Source organism: Nannospalax galili, unplaced genomic scaffold (assembly GCF_000622305.1).
Source record: "Nannospalax galili isolate Female #2095 unplaced genomic scaffold, S.galili_v1.0 scaffold1288, whole genome shotgun sequence".
Taxonomy (NCBI): domain Eukaryota; kingdom Metazoa; phylum Chordata; class Mammalia; order Rodentia; family Spalacidae; genus Nannospalax; species Nannospalax galili.
This window is the reverse complement of record NW_008357642.1, coordinates 36,205-52,972: the sequence shown is the minus strand read 5'-3', so window position 1 is coordinate 52,972 and position 16,768 is coordinate 36,205. Positions and strand designations below refer to the sequence as shown.

Here is a 16,768-nt window from a genome sequence, read left to right as displayed (position 1 = left end):
CTAGCTTCAAAATAGCTATCAATGTTCCTTTTAAAAGTGCTGCATATTGTGGAAAATTCATTATGTGCATAAGTTCCTTGCTTATCAAATACCTCAGACTTACCTCTTCTTGAAATGGAGCTATAAGTAGGGGCCCATTATCTTGAATTGAAAACAGTAACTGACCTTCCAGGGTTTCTAGAATGCCATAGGAAATTATTCAAAATTTCATTAGTTTAAAAAACCACATATGTGCACGCCTTTAATCCCAGCACTGGGAGGCAGAGGCAGGTGGATCTCTGATTTCAAGGCCAGCCTGGTCTAAGCAGTGATTTCAAGGCCAGATGGAGCTACAGAGAGACCCTGTCTCAAAAACGCCAAAAAAATCCCAAAACCAAAACAAAAAACCCGCATATGCTTGAAGCTGAGTGTGGTAGCATGCACCTCTACTCCCTTGATCACTTGAGCCCAAGATTGCAAGGCCCTGTTTCAAAAATAAATAAGTAAATCGCATATTTTTATGTGGACTAACCCGAATGTCTTGAGAGTCTCTCAATACCAAATCTTTGAACCATAGTTTATGTAAGATGCTAACAGGTTCTTGCTAATTTTAAACTTAAGGGCCCTAATCCCCCCACCCCACCCCACCCCATCTAAGGACATTACAATGAAGCAAATCTATTGGGGAGAGTTGGAGGGATTTCCCTGCTCCAACATCATTTTGAAATAATTTCAAGGCTGTTAACTGCATGGGTATGGTTGGGTTAAAAGATATTCAGCCAGCACTTGCAATTCCATACTAGGTGCTTTCAATTCCCCTGGTAAAATTAATTGGTATAACATTTTTATTTTATGGCGAGTCTCTCAAAGTGTGTAACTTTCTCGATGTCCTTACTTGTTTTTGCAGCAGAGAGCTACCATGAAAGTTAACCTGATAAAGATCCAGCAGGAAATGGCCCAGCTCGAAGCTGTGCTAGAGCGGCAGGAGAACCTGCCTTCCTGCTGCTCCACTTCCCTCTTAGCTGACCCTTGTGTCCCCAAGGACCTGCTAAATCCAGAACAAAATGTATCCAAAACAGGTTTGTAAATGCCAGTATCATAAACAAAATTCTTCCGTTCCTTAAGCTTTTATCTCCTGAAAAGTGAGGCCCTAGGGCCCAGCGTTTTGTGATCTTTGCTCAGCACATATTTACTCAGTCCCTCTGTGAGTGATTTGGAAGCCTAATTCTGGTCTGTGCTCACAACTAATATACCGTTCAGAGACCCAAGACAGTCATTCATCTCATTCTCTGGGTACCTATAAGGAGAGGCTATGGGGACCCCATCAGAAATAGACATAGTTTTTGGCTCTTAGTTTGGGGCCATATTGGTGACAGGTAACACTGTAATTTCCATAAAGTCCCTCAAATATACCTGCTACATTAGATCACAAAGCAAAGACCTGTTTCATGTGCTTTCTCATTTATGGGAAGAGACCTCTTCTACTTCAGGAGCTACATGTTGAGTTTTCAGTTGAAAATAGGTTTCGATGGTACATGCTTGTAATGCTAGCACACGGGGTGTAGAAGCAGGAGGATCAGGAGTTTGAGGAAGCTTTCATTTAGAGAATTAGCCCGTCTGGCAGGGGATTCACAGGGAGCTTAGTATTTATGAGCAGACAGAAGTGGTGATCTCTCAGTGCTCTTCACTATCTCAGTGATCCCTACCTGAATTAGTGTTAAATTTTCTCTTCCAGCACTTCCTTCACAATCCTAAGGGGGCCCTAAGGCCTTACTTCGACTCTTTCTAGACTCAAGTATATTCATTGTTCAGTACAGTGACCTTGTAATAATATTTTTATGTTCAGAAAGAAACAGTAGCTCATGCATGGGAAGCTGGAAACTCTGTTGCTATGGCAGTGCTTCAAAATGTATTTCCTTAAATGCTTTTTTTGTTACTGCATCTTCATTTAGTATATCTTACAGATAATGAAGCCCAGAGTCCCATCCCCAGTACAGTTATCTTTGGGGTACTGTTACTGTCTTCACTGTGAAAACAGACTGGACTTTCAGTTCTACTGCACAAGACATAAGTGTTACTGTCTGGCTTTGACTCTGCCTGAATATACTTTCTCATATTTGGCATACATGTGGGTTAATTTTTTTTCTTGAAGATCTGTAGATAAAATATTTCTTTGTGAAACAAACAAAATTGTTTCTTTGTGGTTCATTTCTAAAATACTTGGTTATCAGTACCAGCTCAAGTTTTAAGCCTTTCTTCCCTTGAGCTGATATATTAAAGTGAAACTGAAATAAATTTTTTTCTCTCCTTTTAAAATCTTGATATTTTGGGCTTAAGAGGTGGCTCAGCAATTAAGAGCACTGAATGCTCTTGCAGAGGACCTGGGTTCAATTCCCAGCACCCACATGGTGGCTACGAACCTTCCTTAACTCCAGTTCCAGGGGAATTTGAAGCCGCTTTCTGACCTCCGTGGCATTGCACAAAATGGGTGCATTCACATACATGTAGGCGATACACTCATACACACAAAATAAAAATAATAAAATATTTTTAAAAAATAAAAACGATATTTTAAGCCAGGTGTGGCGGCTCACACCTTTAACCCCAGCACTTTGGAGAGGCATGTGGATCTCTGAGTTCAAGGCCAGCCTAGTCTATAGGGAGACCCTGTCTCAAAAAGACCAACCAAAAATTGATATTTTTAATTATGTGTATATGTGTGGGGGTTTATAGAAGTGAGTGGAGTCCCTGAGGAGGTCAGAAAGGGTGTCAGATCCTCTGGAGCTGGAGTTACAGGCAGTTGTGAGCCTCCTGTCATGGATGTGGGGAAATGAATTCCAGTCTTCTGGAAGAATTGTATGTACCACCAAGCCATTTCTCCAGCCCTCTTTTTTTTCTTTTCCTTTTCTTTTTTTTTTTTTTTTTTTTTTTGAGGTAGAGTTGGGACTTAGAAATATTTTATATAGGCTTAATTATGAGGATTAAGAAAGGAGAAACACTCAGAAGAAAGACATCTAGAGCATAGGTATAGGTCTCTAAGAAGAGTTGAGCAAAGGAAGACACACTCACGTGTGGATACTTCTGTTCTAGTCATGAAGTAAGTGTAGGTAGAATTTTACATTTTGGGATGATTTGGGGCTATACTACTCTGGTAGTATAGAGGCTCCTGTAGTTTCTTTGTGTAGTTTCAGTTTCTCCCTAATATTATCTTAACATGGTCATAGTCTGTTTTCGTTTTTGTTTTTTGGTGAGTGTTGTGAATATGCTTATAGTGTATATACGTTTGTGTGTGTGTGTGTGTGCAGGTATGCACATGTGTGTGTTGTAGAGGAGGGCATCGATTATCTTCCTCTTACTACTTTCCACCTTATGTCTTTGAGATAGGATCTTTCCCTGAACCTAGAGCTTACAGTTTTTTGGCTAGGCTGTCAGCCAGCTCCAGCAATCTTTCTGTCTCCCCCTACAACACTGAGGTTATAAGAACACACCAGATCATACCCGGCTTTTTACATGGATGCTGGGATCCAGACACAATTCCTCATTGATGTGCAGCAAGGACTCTTAACTACTGAACCATCTCTCCATCCTACCCCTGTTATGGGGTGCTTCACCAGAGAAGACCACTCAGACAAAGTTTTGCTGAATGAAAATTGTTACCATCCAGGGCTACCACACCCTATTACATGCCCTATTACACCCCAATCCCTTTTTTTCTTTTGACGTTTTTAAATGTACATGAGTGTTTTGCTTACATGTATGTAACTGCATGTGCATCATGCAGTACCAGAAGAGGGAATCAAATCCCTGGAACCGGATTTACAGATAGTTGCTAGCTGCCACGTGGGTGCTGAAACCAAACCCCGGTTCTCTGCAAGTGCACCAAGTGCTTTTAGCTGCTAAGCCATCTCTAGCCCCCCACCAGGGGCGCTAATCTCATACTCATGTAGCTGAGGATGGCTTTGAACTGCTGATTATATTGCCTATACTTCCCAAGCACTGAGATTATGGGTGTGTGTCACCATGCTTATTTTCTGCAGTGCTGTGGATCAAGCAGGGTGTGTTGTGCAAACATGATCTCCAGCCTATTATGGAACTTCCTCGAAACCAATCATACTACAATACTGTTAGCTAATGACTTTAAATTTACGTACTTTTTTGTTGTGATTTTTTTAAGGCTTTTATTTTAGTTTTTTGAGACAGGGTCTCAACTCGCTATGTAGACCAGGCTGGCCTCTGACAGAGATCCACCTGCAGGAATTAAAGGCTCAGACCACCACAACTGGCCCACATTGACATACTTTCTTAAGATTTAGTATTCACTTCCATTTTCATTGCCCATATGCATTGTTGCATGTGTGTGTGTGTGCGTGTGTGTGTGTACACATGCATATGCAGGGGGTGTGCATGTGGAAAACAGTCCTCTTCCATGGCTCTTCCACCTTACTCATTGAAGCAGGGTCTCTCAGTCAAACCCAGAGCTTGCTGATATTGCCAGTCTCACTAACCAGCTTGCTCTGGAGATGCCTGTCCTTGCGTTCTGAGGCTAGAATTACAGGTAAGCCACCTTGCCCACCCAGCATTTTTGTAGATTCTGGGAATCCAAACTCTGGTCCTAAGGTTTATATGGCAAGCACTTTAAACACTGAGCCATCACCCTGACCCAAAATCTGGGCCAGGTGCTGGGATTAAAGGCAAACGCCATCACACCCTGCAAAGACTTTTTTTTGTGTGTGTGTGTCTTTTTGAGACATGGTCTTGTAGCCCAGCTATCCTGGAACTCACTGTGTAGACCAGGCTTCAAATTTACAAAGATCCGCCTGCCTCTACCTCCCAAGTGTTGGGATTAAAGGCGTGTGCCACCATGCCTGGCAACAAAGACTTATTTTTGTTTTATGTATTTGAGTGTTTTGCCTACATATATGTATGTGTACCATGTACCTGTAGTGTCCATGGAGGCCAGAAGAGAGCGTCTGATCCCTTTACATCAATGGCCTACTCTTCAGCATGATCTTCCTACTCTTTAAGGTTATTCCACAACCTGAGTTATATTTGGGAGCAAATGTATTCACTTCCTGTAAATTGTTATCTTTCTTTGTCGATATAGCTGTTTCATGTCAGGTTGTGTCCCTTTCTGTGCCCCTTTCTCCCCCATTTCCTGTAATTCAAAAAGCAAATGTTAGCATTTGTGGCATCATAGTCCATTACAGTGGGAAGTGATATTCAGATTTGAGCATTTCTACCTGGCAGTATTCTTAGAAACACTTGCTAAATTTTTCTAGGATCCTTCGCTGTGAATTATGAATGAGTTAGGGTGAATGGCTTATGTAGTCTGTTCTTGTTTTGGGTTTTTTTCCTCTTGGTAATAGAGTCTTATGTCCCAGGCTAGTCTCATATTGGCTAGCCTCCTGCCTCAGCCGCCCAAGTGCTAACATTGCAGGAATGAGCCACCATAACTAGCTTTACTTATTTATTAGTATCTTTTCTTTTTGACCTAGTGTCCTTTCCTTGATTCTTCCCCATACTTTGTACAGTGCTATTAATATACATAATAGGCAAATTTATTATTTAGTTCAGTCCATGGTCCATACCCATGAAGAATGTAACACGCATAACATGGTACGACACTCTGAAAATGGCATCATTTAAGGAGGACTTTAATACTGTTCTAGAACCTGGATTCTAGTTCCCAACATATGTATTTCCTTTTTTTTTCCTTTTTGGTTTATTGAGGTAAGGTCTCACTTTGTAGCCCTGACTGAGCTGAAATTCACTGTATAGATCAGGCTGGTCTTGAACTTAAAGATCTACCTCCTCTTCCTCTGCCTCCTGTGAGTGCTGGGATTAAAGGCCTTCACCACCATGCCTGGGTCAATACTTGTACTTTCTTAAACCACTTGTACTTTCTTAAATGGGTAGATCATCAAGGTCTAGGTTAGGTTAGGCTTGCTGTTCACAGAGAATGGAATAAGAATTAGGGAAAAGCAGGAGAGTGTGGGGGTTTTGTTGTCACTGTTTTTTTTGAGACAGGGTCTGAACCAGGTAGCCCACGCTGGCCTTGACTTTGCAATTCTCATACCTTGACTTCCCATCACAATGCTGAGATGATCATGTGCTACTATGTCTAATTTAGCAAAATTTTGACCTATATTGTTTAAGTTCTACTGAGTTATTGACTCCTAGCTCAGATTAACTGATTTTCTTCATGGTTGAGCCCTATTATAATTAAAAGATGAATTTATTAAATTATTTTTATTGTATGTGTATGAGTGTATTACATGCATGTGTATAAGTGTTGTACAGTGTCCGCAGAGGTCAGAAGAGAGCATCAGATCCCCTGGAATTGAAGTTAAGGATGGTTGTTAGCTGCCATGTGGGTGCTGGGAATTGAATGTGGGCCCTCTGCAAGAGCAGACAATGCCCTTAACCACTGAGCCATCTCACCAACCCCCAAAAGATGAATTCTTATGCTTAATTTTTTTTGCATGTTTGTATGCGTGTGTGTGTGTGTGTGTGTGTGTGTGTGTGTGTGAGACGCACATGCAGAAGAGGGCAACCTAGGGTGTCAGTCTTTGCCTTCCACATTGTGTGGGCTAGGGTGTCCCATTGTTTTCCTGCTACATACAAGGCTAGGCTGTTTGAGAACTTCCTGGGACTTTCCTGTCTCCACCTTCCATCTCCTCATGAAATGCTAGGATTGTAGATGCTTGAGCTGCATGTCTGACTTTTGTGTGGGTTGTAGAGATTTGAATTTGGGTCCTCTTGCTTGGATGGCAAGTGCTCTACTTACTGAGCCATCTCACCAGCCCCTAAATTTCTTGTTTATTATGGTGCTGAGGGCCAGGACCTTTAAGAGGTCAGGCAACATCTCTACCATTGAACTGTTTCAGGACCATGTACCCTTTTTTAAAAAACCCTTTGACATGCTGGGGCAATGGCTCAGGTGGTAGAGTGCTTGTGCTTGCCTAGCATTCATGAGGCCCTAGGTTCGATTCCTAATGCTACATAAACCAGGTATAATGGTGCATAGCTGTAATCCCATCACTTAGGAAGTAGAGCTAAGGAGGGTCAGGAATTCAAGGTTCTCCTCAGGCTACCTAGTGAATTTGAGGTCAATCTGGCCTGGCCTATATGAAACCCTGTTTCAGAAAATAAAAAGAATACAGCAATAACAAAAATGTATTTCAAAGTTAGTTTAGGAGATCAGTGGTTATTTATTGCAAGACTGTCTACTCTTAAAAAGTTGTAGGAAGTAGAGCTAAGGAGGGTCAGGAATTCAAGGTTCTCCTCAGGCTACCTAGTGAATTTGAGGTCAATCTGGCCTGGCCTATATGAAACCCTGTTTCAGAAAATAAAAAGAATACAGCAATAACAAAAATGTATTTCAAAGTTAGTTTAGGAGATCAGTGGTTATTTATTGCAAGACTGTCTACTCTTAAAAAGTTGGGGTTTTTTAAATCTTGAAGGAATAGATTTTTTTTTTTTTACTTTTTTATCACTGTACAGACAGAAGTATAAAAGAAAATGAAACATACGTAAAAAGTCTTTACAATTCAATCCATAATTTAACACCTCTAAGTGACTTATATCACAAGAGAGTCAAAAAAGGACATTAAGCCAGGCATGGTGGTGCACACCTTTAATCCCAGCACTCGGGAGGCAGAGGCAGGCGGATCTCTGTGAGTTCAAGGCCAGCCCGGTCTACATAGTTCCAGGACAGCTGGGGATACAGGGAGATCCTGTCTCAAAAAAAGACCAAAAAAGCCGGGTGTGGTGGCGCACACCTGTAGTCTCAGCACTTGGGAAGCAGAGGCAGGTGGATCTCTGTGAGTTCAAGTCCAGCCTAGTCTATATAGTGAGCTCCAGGCCAGCTGGGGCTGCAGGGAGACCCTGTCTCAAAAAGACCAAAAAAAAAAAAGGACATCCAGCCAGGCATGCTATCTTATCCCAGCACATGGGAGCCAGAGGCAGATCTCTGTGAGTCCAAGGCCAGCCTTGTCTACATAGTTCTAGACCAACTAGGGCTACGGCGAGACCCTGTCTCAAAAAGACCAAAAAATAAAAATAAAAAAGGACATCCAGCTATGAAAAGCCCAGCATCTGTGGTGTCTTCACATCTGACTCCTCTGTGTACTTACACAGCACATTGCTTCCTCAGATAAAGACTCCCCACGCTTACTCTTCAGCTGTGCTTCCATCTGCCCCATGCTGTGTTCACTTAGCCATCCAGGAGGCATGGTGGTCCATCCAGGCATGCTAATGTATGTTTTAATCCCAGCAGAGGCCAGGTGGATCTCTGAGATTGGGACCAGCCTGGTGTACGTAGCAAGTGCCAGATCAGCTGGGACCACAGGACACCCCTGTCTCAAACCCACCCCCAAAAAAACTATTTTAATTAATACAACCTTTTGTTTAAATTTTCTACATCAATTTATGGATTTTTTTTTATTTTTTATTTTTATTTTTATTTTTTTTTGGTCTTTTTGAGATAGGGTCTCCCTATAGCCCCAGCTGGCCTGGAACTCATTATGTAGACCGGGCTGGCTTTGAACACACAGATCCACCTGCCTCTGCCTCCCAAGTGTTGGGACTACAGGCGTGCACCACCGCACCCGGCTTAATTTATGGATTTTTAAATTTTCTAAAATCTCAAAATGAATTACAGTCAATGGTGACATTTTAAAATATTTTTATTTTATATGTATAAGTGTTTTGCCTGAATATATGCTTATGTGTACAATACCCTTGGAGGCCAGAAGAGGCTGGCAGTCCCTCGGAAGGGTTATAGATGGTTGTTATCTGACATTTGGGTGCTGGGAATCAAACCTGGGTCCTCTACAAGAACAACGAGTGCTCTTGACCACTAAGCCATCTCTCCAGCCCCAGTAGTGACTTTTTAATGGATAAAAGTGATTTATAATTTTTCCCTAATTGTTTTTTATATTTAAATATCAAGGCAATGTGCCCTTTCATTATTAGCTCCTTGTATTACCCAAGGTTCCTTATCAACCAGTACTTTGGTGTGTGTGTGAGTGTGATAGTTTAGCGGGTAGGGGTTGCTCATGGGCTTTTTTTTTTTTCTAGTAATTGAAAATATGAAGCAAATGGCTTGACTAATTCATCTTTGTTGCTTTCCTACACGTGTAAGAGCTCAAACACGGGTCCCTGCAGTCTGTGATGTGGAGGGTGGAGAAGATGTGCTTTGTGCTTTCCACTACTTTTTCTTCCCTGCTATCTGATTTTTATAATTTAGTGTGCTGCAGTGATAAGAATTTATTGGGCTGGAGAGATGGCCCAGTAGTTAATACTGACTGCTCTTCCAGAGGACCCAGGTTCAGCTCCCAGGACCCACATGGTAGCTAACAATCATCCATAACTCTAGTTCCAGATGATCCAATCCCTTCTGGCCTCCTTGAACACTGCATGCATGCGGAGCACATAAAATAAAAATGAGTGCTTCTTTTTTTTTTTTTTTTTTTTTTTTTAAGACTTCATGGGCTGTAGAGATGGCTCAGCAGTTGAAAGCAGAGGACCTGGGTTCAGTTCCCAACACCCAAATGGCAGCAAATAAATACAAATTTTTAAAAGCAATTCATTACATATTTTCTTATCCAGCTTCCCAACCTGAAAAAAAGGGTGTGTGTTGGGGGAGGGGAAATACATGTTTTTTTTTTTTTTCCCATAGTTTGTCTGTTTTCCCAGTCTTAAAGTTCCCTTTAGGACTATTAATACTTTTTAATTATGTAGTTCAACCTGGTGCTAGCATCTGCCCATTGAATCACTTGTATATGTACTTGTACTTGTTTAAATACCACTTTGAGGGGCTGGGGATATAGGTCAGTTGGTAGAGTGCCTGGCTGGCATGCACAAAGTGCTGGGTATGATCTGGAGCTTAAAATCAAGTGTGGTGCCACACAACTGGAATCCAAGTACTTGAGGGATAAAGACAGGAGGGTCATCTTTGGCTACATAAATACTGTCACGGCCAGCTGCATGTGTAGAATGTGCCAAAGAGAGGGAGACAGGCAGACCATGAGAATTCTATCACACACACCAAAAGTTTAAATTGTTGTAGATTACTTTTTTTTTTTTGGTCTTTTTGAGACAGGGTCTCCCTGTAGCCCTAGCTGTCCTGGAACTCACTATGTAGACCAGGCTGGCCTTGAACTCACAGAGGATCTGCCTGCCTCTGCCTCCCAAGTGCTGGGATTAAAGGCGTGCGCTACCACACCCAGCTAGATTACTGCTTCTAAATGTCAATATCCTCACCGATTTAAGACCATCAGAACAAATAAGTAAAATAGATTTGTTTCTCATTCCGTTTAAAGCAGTTTTAACTTCAAAGAAAAGTAATAAGACCCGTGTAAGCCAGAATACAAAGAATGTTTCTGCTGACAAGTTTCATCCACTACCTGCAGGTAGTTCCACCAGTAAAAATAAAGGATCAGAAGTAGAAAGGTTAAAAAAAAAAAAATCAATTTGTGGTATCTAAGTTATATGTTTACTTACACTAAACTCATAAGGACTAAAAATTTATAACTGCAGTAATTTTTAAGTAATGGACTAAAACTCAAGTTATTTCCCAAAACTGAACAAGCGTCCATGATAAACTAGTACTTTCTTTTTTTGGTCTTTTTTTGAGAAAGGGTTTCCCGATAGCCCCAGCTGACCTGGAACTCGCCATGTAAACCAGGCTGGCCTTGAACTCAGAGAGATCTGCCAGCTTCTGCCTCCTGAGTGCTGGGATTAAAGGTGTGTGCCACCATGCCTGCCTGATAAACTAGTACATTTGAAAGCTGACTATCTAGAACATACTTATATAGGATACAGAGTGAAATAAAATGTTTTTCCATTAAAGATTAAGTATTACCTGAATTTTGCCTTTGCAAGCAAGACTACCCAGTTAGTTACATGGCTCACATGACTTCCCTGCTTCAACAACCCTAATGAGCTCCTCTTGAGATGGGCAGTTTCTGTTTTGAAGACTCCCCAGAGTGACTGTGTGCAGAACACCTATTACCTACCAATGCAGACTTAAAACGGGGAAGGCCTGGAAAGATGGATGACAGGAGAAAGCCATCACCACCAATTCAGAAAGGCCTTATCATAATTCCTGGGCAGCCAAAGCATAAGTGAAACAGCTCACTGTCAAGAGAAATAAGGGATGACCAGCCAAAAAGAGCCTATGCGACAGCTTAAAAGCTTGCCGTGCTGCTTGCCAACATGCCATCGCTGCCATATACCGTCTACCCTAGGAGCTACTCTGAGGCAGTATATATGCTGACACCTCCATGCTTTATTTCTATGCAACTGTGGCAGAATGTATAATATCATCCTTATTTCCTGCCTTTTCAATGTCCAAAGTCATTCTCAAAACTCAACAGTTAAACATAACTAGAAAAATACATACATTACTAGAAAAATAGATACACCCAGTAAACAGTCCCTTGGGTCTAGAGTGTTTGGGACTTGGAAAAAATTATTAATAAGTTTAAAGGGTCTTACTGTGAGCCGGGATAATCTAGAATAAAGAGGGGCAAGATCTGAACTGCTGCTTTCAAGTAGTCTAGGAGAGAGTGGAAGTCCGATCAATGTGTAGGCTTTTCAGTAAAGTGACTAAATACATATAAAAAAATTTAAAAATATTTAATATTTTTGTGTGTATGGGTGTTTTGCCTACATATATATATGTATGTGCAGCTCATGTGTGCAATGCCTGTGGAGGTCAGAGGATCCCCTGGAACTGGAGTTATGGATGACTGTTTGCAATCATGTGGGTACTGGGTGGAGTTATGGATGACTGTTTGCAATCATGTGGGTACTGGGAACAGAACCTGAGTCTTCTGCCAAGAGTATCCACTGAGCCATCTCTCCAGGCCATCTGAATTGGCTGGCCAACAACATCTAGATACCGGAGCTGAGAGTATAGATGTATGCTGCTGCTCCTGGCATTTCGTGTGTGTGTGTTATAGGCATGTGTGTGGGTATCTATCTCTATGGCTCTCTGGCTGTGTCACTGAATCTCAAGCTCATTGCTTCCCTTAGAGTGACTGGCCAAGGAACCCTGCCTCCAGGATCTGCCTATCTCTGCCCTTGCCCCACCCAGATAACTAGCACAGAGTTGTAGGTGTGCACAGCCATGTGCCCAGCTTTTAATGGGTTCTAGGCATTTGAACTTAGGTCCTCATGCTTGCATGGAAAACACTTTGCTGACTAAACCATCTCCCTAGTCCCATAAATGGAAGAAAAATTGCTGCAGTTGTAAATTTTTAGTCCTTTGACTAACAGTTTTGAATGTGAGAGATGAGAGTTGGTGTCATCTAAATATTTTATTTCAACTGTTAGAGTTTTAACATCCTAAAATAGTGCCAGGTGTGATAGCACACATCTTTAATCCCAACATTCAGGGGGCAAAGGCAGATGGATCTCTGTGAGTTCAAGGCCAGTACTGGTCTGTATATCGAGTACCCAGGTACCTAGGAATACATAGACTGTTTCTCAAAAAAAAAAAAAAACAACAAAACCCTGGAATAAAGTTTCAGGCCTGTCCTTTATTGGAAAATAGGTCAAATCCCAAAGCCAGCTCTTTTAATAAATTAATGAATAAAAATGACTATTTTATACATTATAAATCACTTCTAGTAAATGGTATATTTTATGGCTTGTAAACCAAAGTTTTAATCAATAAAGAAAGTTTTTAATCTTCAAAAACAATTATAAAAGGCGCGATTTGTCATCAAACATGGTATTTGGCTGTGTTTGTTGGGGTCTTTTTAGGACTCTCATACCTTAGTTTAATCCCTGATAGAGTGACATTTTCTGAAATGCTTTAAAGATGTGCTCTGCTGTTTTAATGTGCTAATGGTGTATTTGTTATAATTTCAACCTTTTTTTTGGCTTTTTGAGAGAGGTTCTCCTTGTAACCCCACTGGCCTGGAACTCACTAGGTAGGCTGGGTTGACCTTGAACTCACAGGTTCAGCCTCAGCCTCCAGATTAAAGGCATGCACTACCACGCCCAGCTTTCTTTCTCTTCTTTACTAAAGTCCTGTTTCTTCACTGTCCCCAATATAGTAAATACAAGATGAAGAGTATTTAAACTTACTGATATTCCTATCCAGTTAACAATAAAATAGTTTTATTTTTAGCATATAGTCATAAACAGACACGGTGTGGTGCTACATGTCTGTAGTCTCAATTACTTGAGTGGCTGATGCAGGAAGACTGCTTCACCCCAAAGAGTTCAAGGCATGTTTCATCAGTGGCAGTGTAGCAAGACCCTGTCGGTCAGTCAGTCAGTCAGAGTAAAATCATCTTACATTCACTGTATAGATACCTGACACACTTTCTCTTTCTCTCTCTCTCGATGGATGGATATAAGAAAAATAATTATTGAATCCTAGGTATAGTGTGGACTCCCAATATGATACAAAGTTTTTTAATTATACTGCAATTTTATCTATTAGATAGTTTATCTATTATAGTCTATATATATTAGAGTACAGAAATTTGATAGGGGGTTAAGAAGTGAGGCATAGATAAGCCTTGAACTTGTGATCCTCCTGCCTTTTTGAGTAGCTGGCCTTGTAGGACTATGCTACCAGGCATGACTAAAATAAATGTTTCTGGACTGGGCAAAATGGCTCATCACCTAAGGGTACTTGCCACCAAGTCTAATGACCTGAGTTTGATTCCTCAGGACCCCCAGGGTGGAAAGAGAACCAAGCACCGCTGCAAGTTGTCTTCTGATCTCCACATATAAAATAAATATTAGCTGCATACAAAATAAATATTAAAAGGGAAATGGAATGGATGAAGACTACTCCATTAAAATGGATGTATCATCATTTACTTGAGCTTATTTTTGGACATTTAGGTCATTTCTAAAACAGTGTTGCAGTGAATGTCTTTATCACTAAACCTTTGCATACATCTTTTATTTTCTTAGACTGAATTTCCAAAATTGTAATTATTTGCTGAAAGTGTAAATGCATGTTAAGATTTTTGTTTAGGAAAGTTAGGCCACTGTACTTCCACCAACAGTGACTCCTCTAAACCTAACTTCATGGGTCTTTTAATTCTTAGCAAAGACTAGAACCTTGATTTCAACATTTATTGTCACTTAAACATCTCTTCCTTGCAGAAGTAATTCCATACCTAGAATCTGGAGTTACCCTTTTCTCCAGGAGTCACCCTGAATCTGAGCTTTCTAAAGAGAAAGCCCCAGAGCCAGCTCATGTTTCGATCTCTGCCTTGAAAATATCCCAGTGTCAAGCTGCAGAATATTCCAAGAGCCCAGCTGCTGCTCATAGCACTGATACCGAGGTGGCAAAAACCGTGAGCAAGACAAAGTCAAAATGGACTTCTTCAAAAGGAAGAGACAAGAAAATATCCATGGTGGTTTCAGGCTTGACCCACAAAGAAATAGTGAGTGTCTCAATATGTATCTCTGTATTGACTGGGACTTAACTTATACTGCTTAATATTTCTCTATAAATACTAGCAGTGAGTAACGTGCAGGAAAAAATCTATTTTAGAAAATAATGAATACTAGGTACACTGTGGGATGTGATACAAAGTTTTGGAATTATATTAGGACTTTCTTTTTATCTAAAAAGATAACTAGATGTAGCTGCTCTCCCCAAAAGGCATCTTTTTTCCCTCCTCAGTTCATATGTGAGTGAACTTAGAAAATATCTAACTATGTGCAGACTGGTTCTAAGAATACAGCCAGACTAGCATTTCTCCAAGGTTTGTCTTTCTTTATCTTGGTTTGTAAGATAGTTCTTCAATAGTGTGCCCTGGCATTTCTTCCCTGTAATACCCCTCACTGATTAGGATTTGGATATCTCCTTGGACTCCTGTGCCAGAAATGGGAATTGTTTCACATTATGTAAAAATACTCATTAAAACATTAAGACTATTGAATCCTTGTTTCTCTTTAAGCTACTTGTAGATTTCAAACATCCTGGGAAATTTTTTAAATAATTTAATCTTTTTTTTGGTGGGGGAGCTTCTAGACAAGGTCTCCCTGTAGCCCCAGCTAGGCTGGCCTAGAATTCACTATATCGACCAGGATGGCCTTGAACTCACAGAGATCCACCATGCCCAGCTTTGAACATTTCTTTAAAACATGATAACATGGGGCAGGAGAGATGGCTCAGCTGTTCTTGCAGAGGACCCAGGTTCGATTCCCAGTACCCATGTAGCAGCTAAAAACTGTCCTAACACCAGTTCCAGGGGATCCAGTGCTCTCTTCTGCTATCTGCAGGCATTGTACAACACGGGTGCACTTACTTACATGCAGGCAACACACTCACACATATAAAATAATGAAGAGTTTTATTTTTAGTTTTTTCGTGGTTTTTTTCTTTTTGAGACAGGTTCTCCCTGTAGCCCCAGCTGGCCTGGAATTCACTATATAGACCAGGCTGGCCTCAAACTCACAGAGATCTATCTACCTGCCTCTGCCTCCCAAGTGCTGGGACTAAAGGCATGCGTCACCACGCCCTGCATAAATGAAATTTTATAAAAATAAAAAATAAACATGAGGGACTGGAGAGATGGCTCAGTGGTTAAGAGCACTGACTGCTCTTGCAGAGAACCCGGGTTCGATTCCCAGCACCCACATGGCAGCTACAAACCGTCCTTAACTCCAGTTCCAGGGAATCCGAAGCCCTCTTCTGACCTCCGCAGCATTGCACAACATGGGTGCACTCATGTACATGCAGGCAATACACTCATACCCATAAAGTAAAAATAATAAAATATAGGGGCTAGAGAGATGGCTCAGCAACTAAGAACACTGGCTGTTCTTGCAGAAGACCCGGGTTCGAATCCTAGCACCCACATGGCGGCTAACAACTGTCTATAACTCCAGTTCCAGGGGATCTGACGGCCTTTTTTGTCTTCCACGGGCATTGCACGACATGGGTGTACTTACCTACATGCAAGCAATACATTCATACGCATAAAAAAATTATAAAAAAATAAGTCCAGCATGGTGACGCACGCCTTTAACCAGCACTTGGGAGGCAGAGGCTGGTGGATCTCTGTGAGTTCAAGACCAGCCTGGTCTACATAGTGAGTTCCAGAACAGCTGGGGCTACAGGGAGACCCTGTGTCAAAAAAGACCAAAAATAAATAAATAAATAAATAAATAAATAAATAAATAAATAAATAAGTAAATAAATAGCAAAAGATGGTGAGGAAACTAAAGTCCCACTTTCCTTTCTGTGGGCATGTCCCCATTTGGCCTAAGGACATTCCACTAGGGTCTTCCTCTTAAAAGTCTCCTTACTTCCCAGCATTGCCACCCTAGTGTTCCTGGAATTTGGATATCCCTTCGTGGTTGCCAGATGATACAGGAGAAATTGGGGTACCCTTTTTGGGTCTTAGTTTCATTAGTAAAAGTATTTAAGAATGAAGTCAAGTCGACGTTTTAAGGACAATTCTATGAGAATTAAAAGGAAACTCTCAGGGCAGGTAAGCTGTAAATCTCAAGCAGCTGCCCTGAGGAAAGAATGGAGGAGAGAAGGAAAAACTCATGTTCTATACCTGTTTAAGCTGACATGGAGGTCAGACCCCCGGCAGCCTAGTAGCCACTCAAGCCGAGGGGGGAAGCTTTTGAGAAAGAGTAAAGAAACCCAAGAGGTGGGGACAGCCAAGAGTGTCAGGGAAAGCAAGCTTAGAAAAGAACTAGAAAGAAGAAAAAGAGAGGTGATACTTTTCTGAATTCTGAAAAGGGGTTGGACTTACGAAGATGAAAGTCTACAGTCTGCTAAGCTGCTCTA

General features: G+C 41.2%; 1 protein-coding gene across 7 annotated transcripts in view; it reads left to right on the top strand.

Moving 5' to 3' along the window:
- Brca1 (BRCA1 DNA repair associated) overlaps positions 1–16,768 on the top strand; it is an 87,691-nt gene that overhangs the window by 44,062 nt on the left and 26,861 nt on the right. For 5 of the 7 annotated variants that reach the window (XM_029557418.1, XM_029557416.1, XM_029557415.1 and 2 more), the window contains 2 exons: positions 887–1,058; positions 14,119–14,402. In XM_029557418.1, coding sequence (XP_029413278.1) covers positions 887–1,058; positions 14,119–14,402 — 456 coding nt within the window. The remainder of the gene's footprint in view (positions 1–886; positions 1,059–14,118; positions 14,403–16,768) is intronic. The other 2 variants (XM_029557417.1, XM_029557419.1) reach the window with 2 other exon arrangements.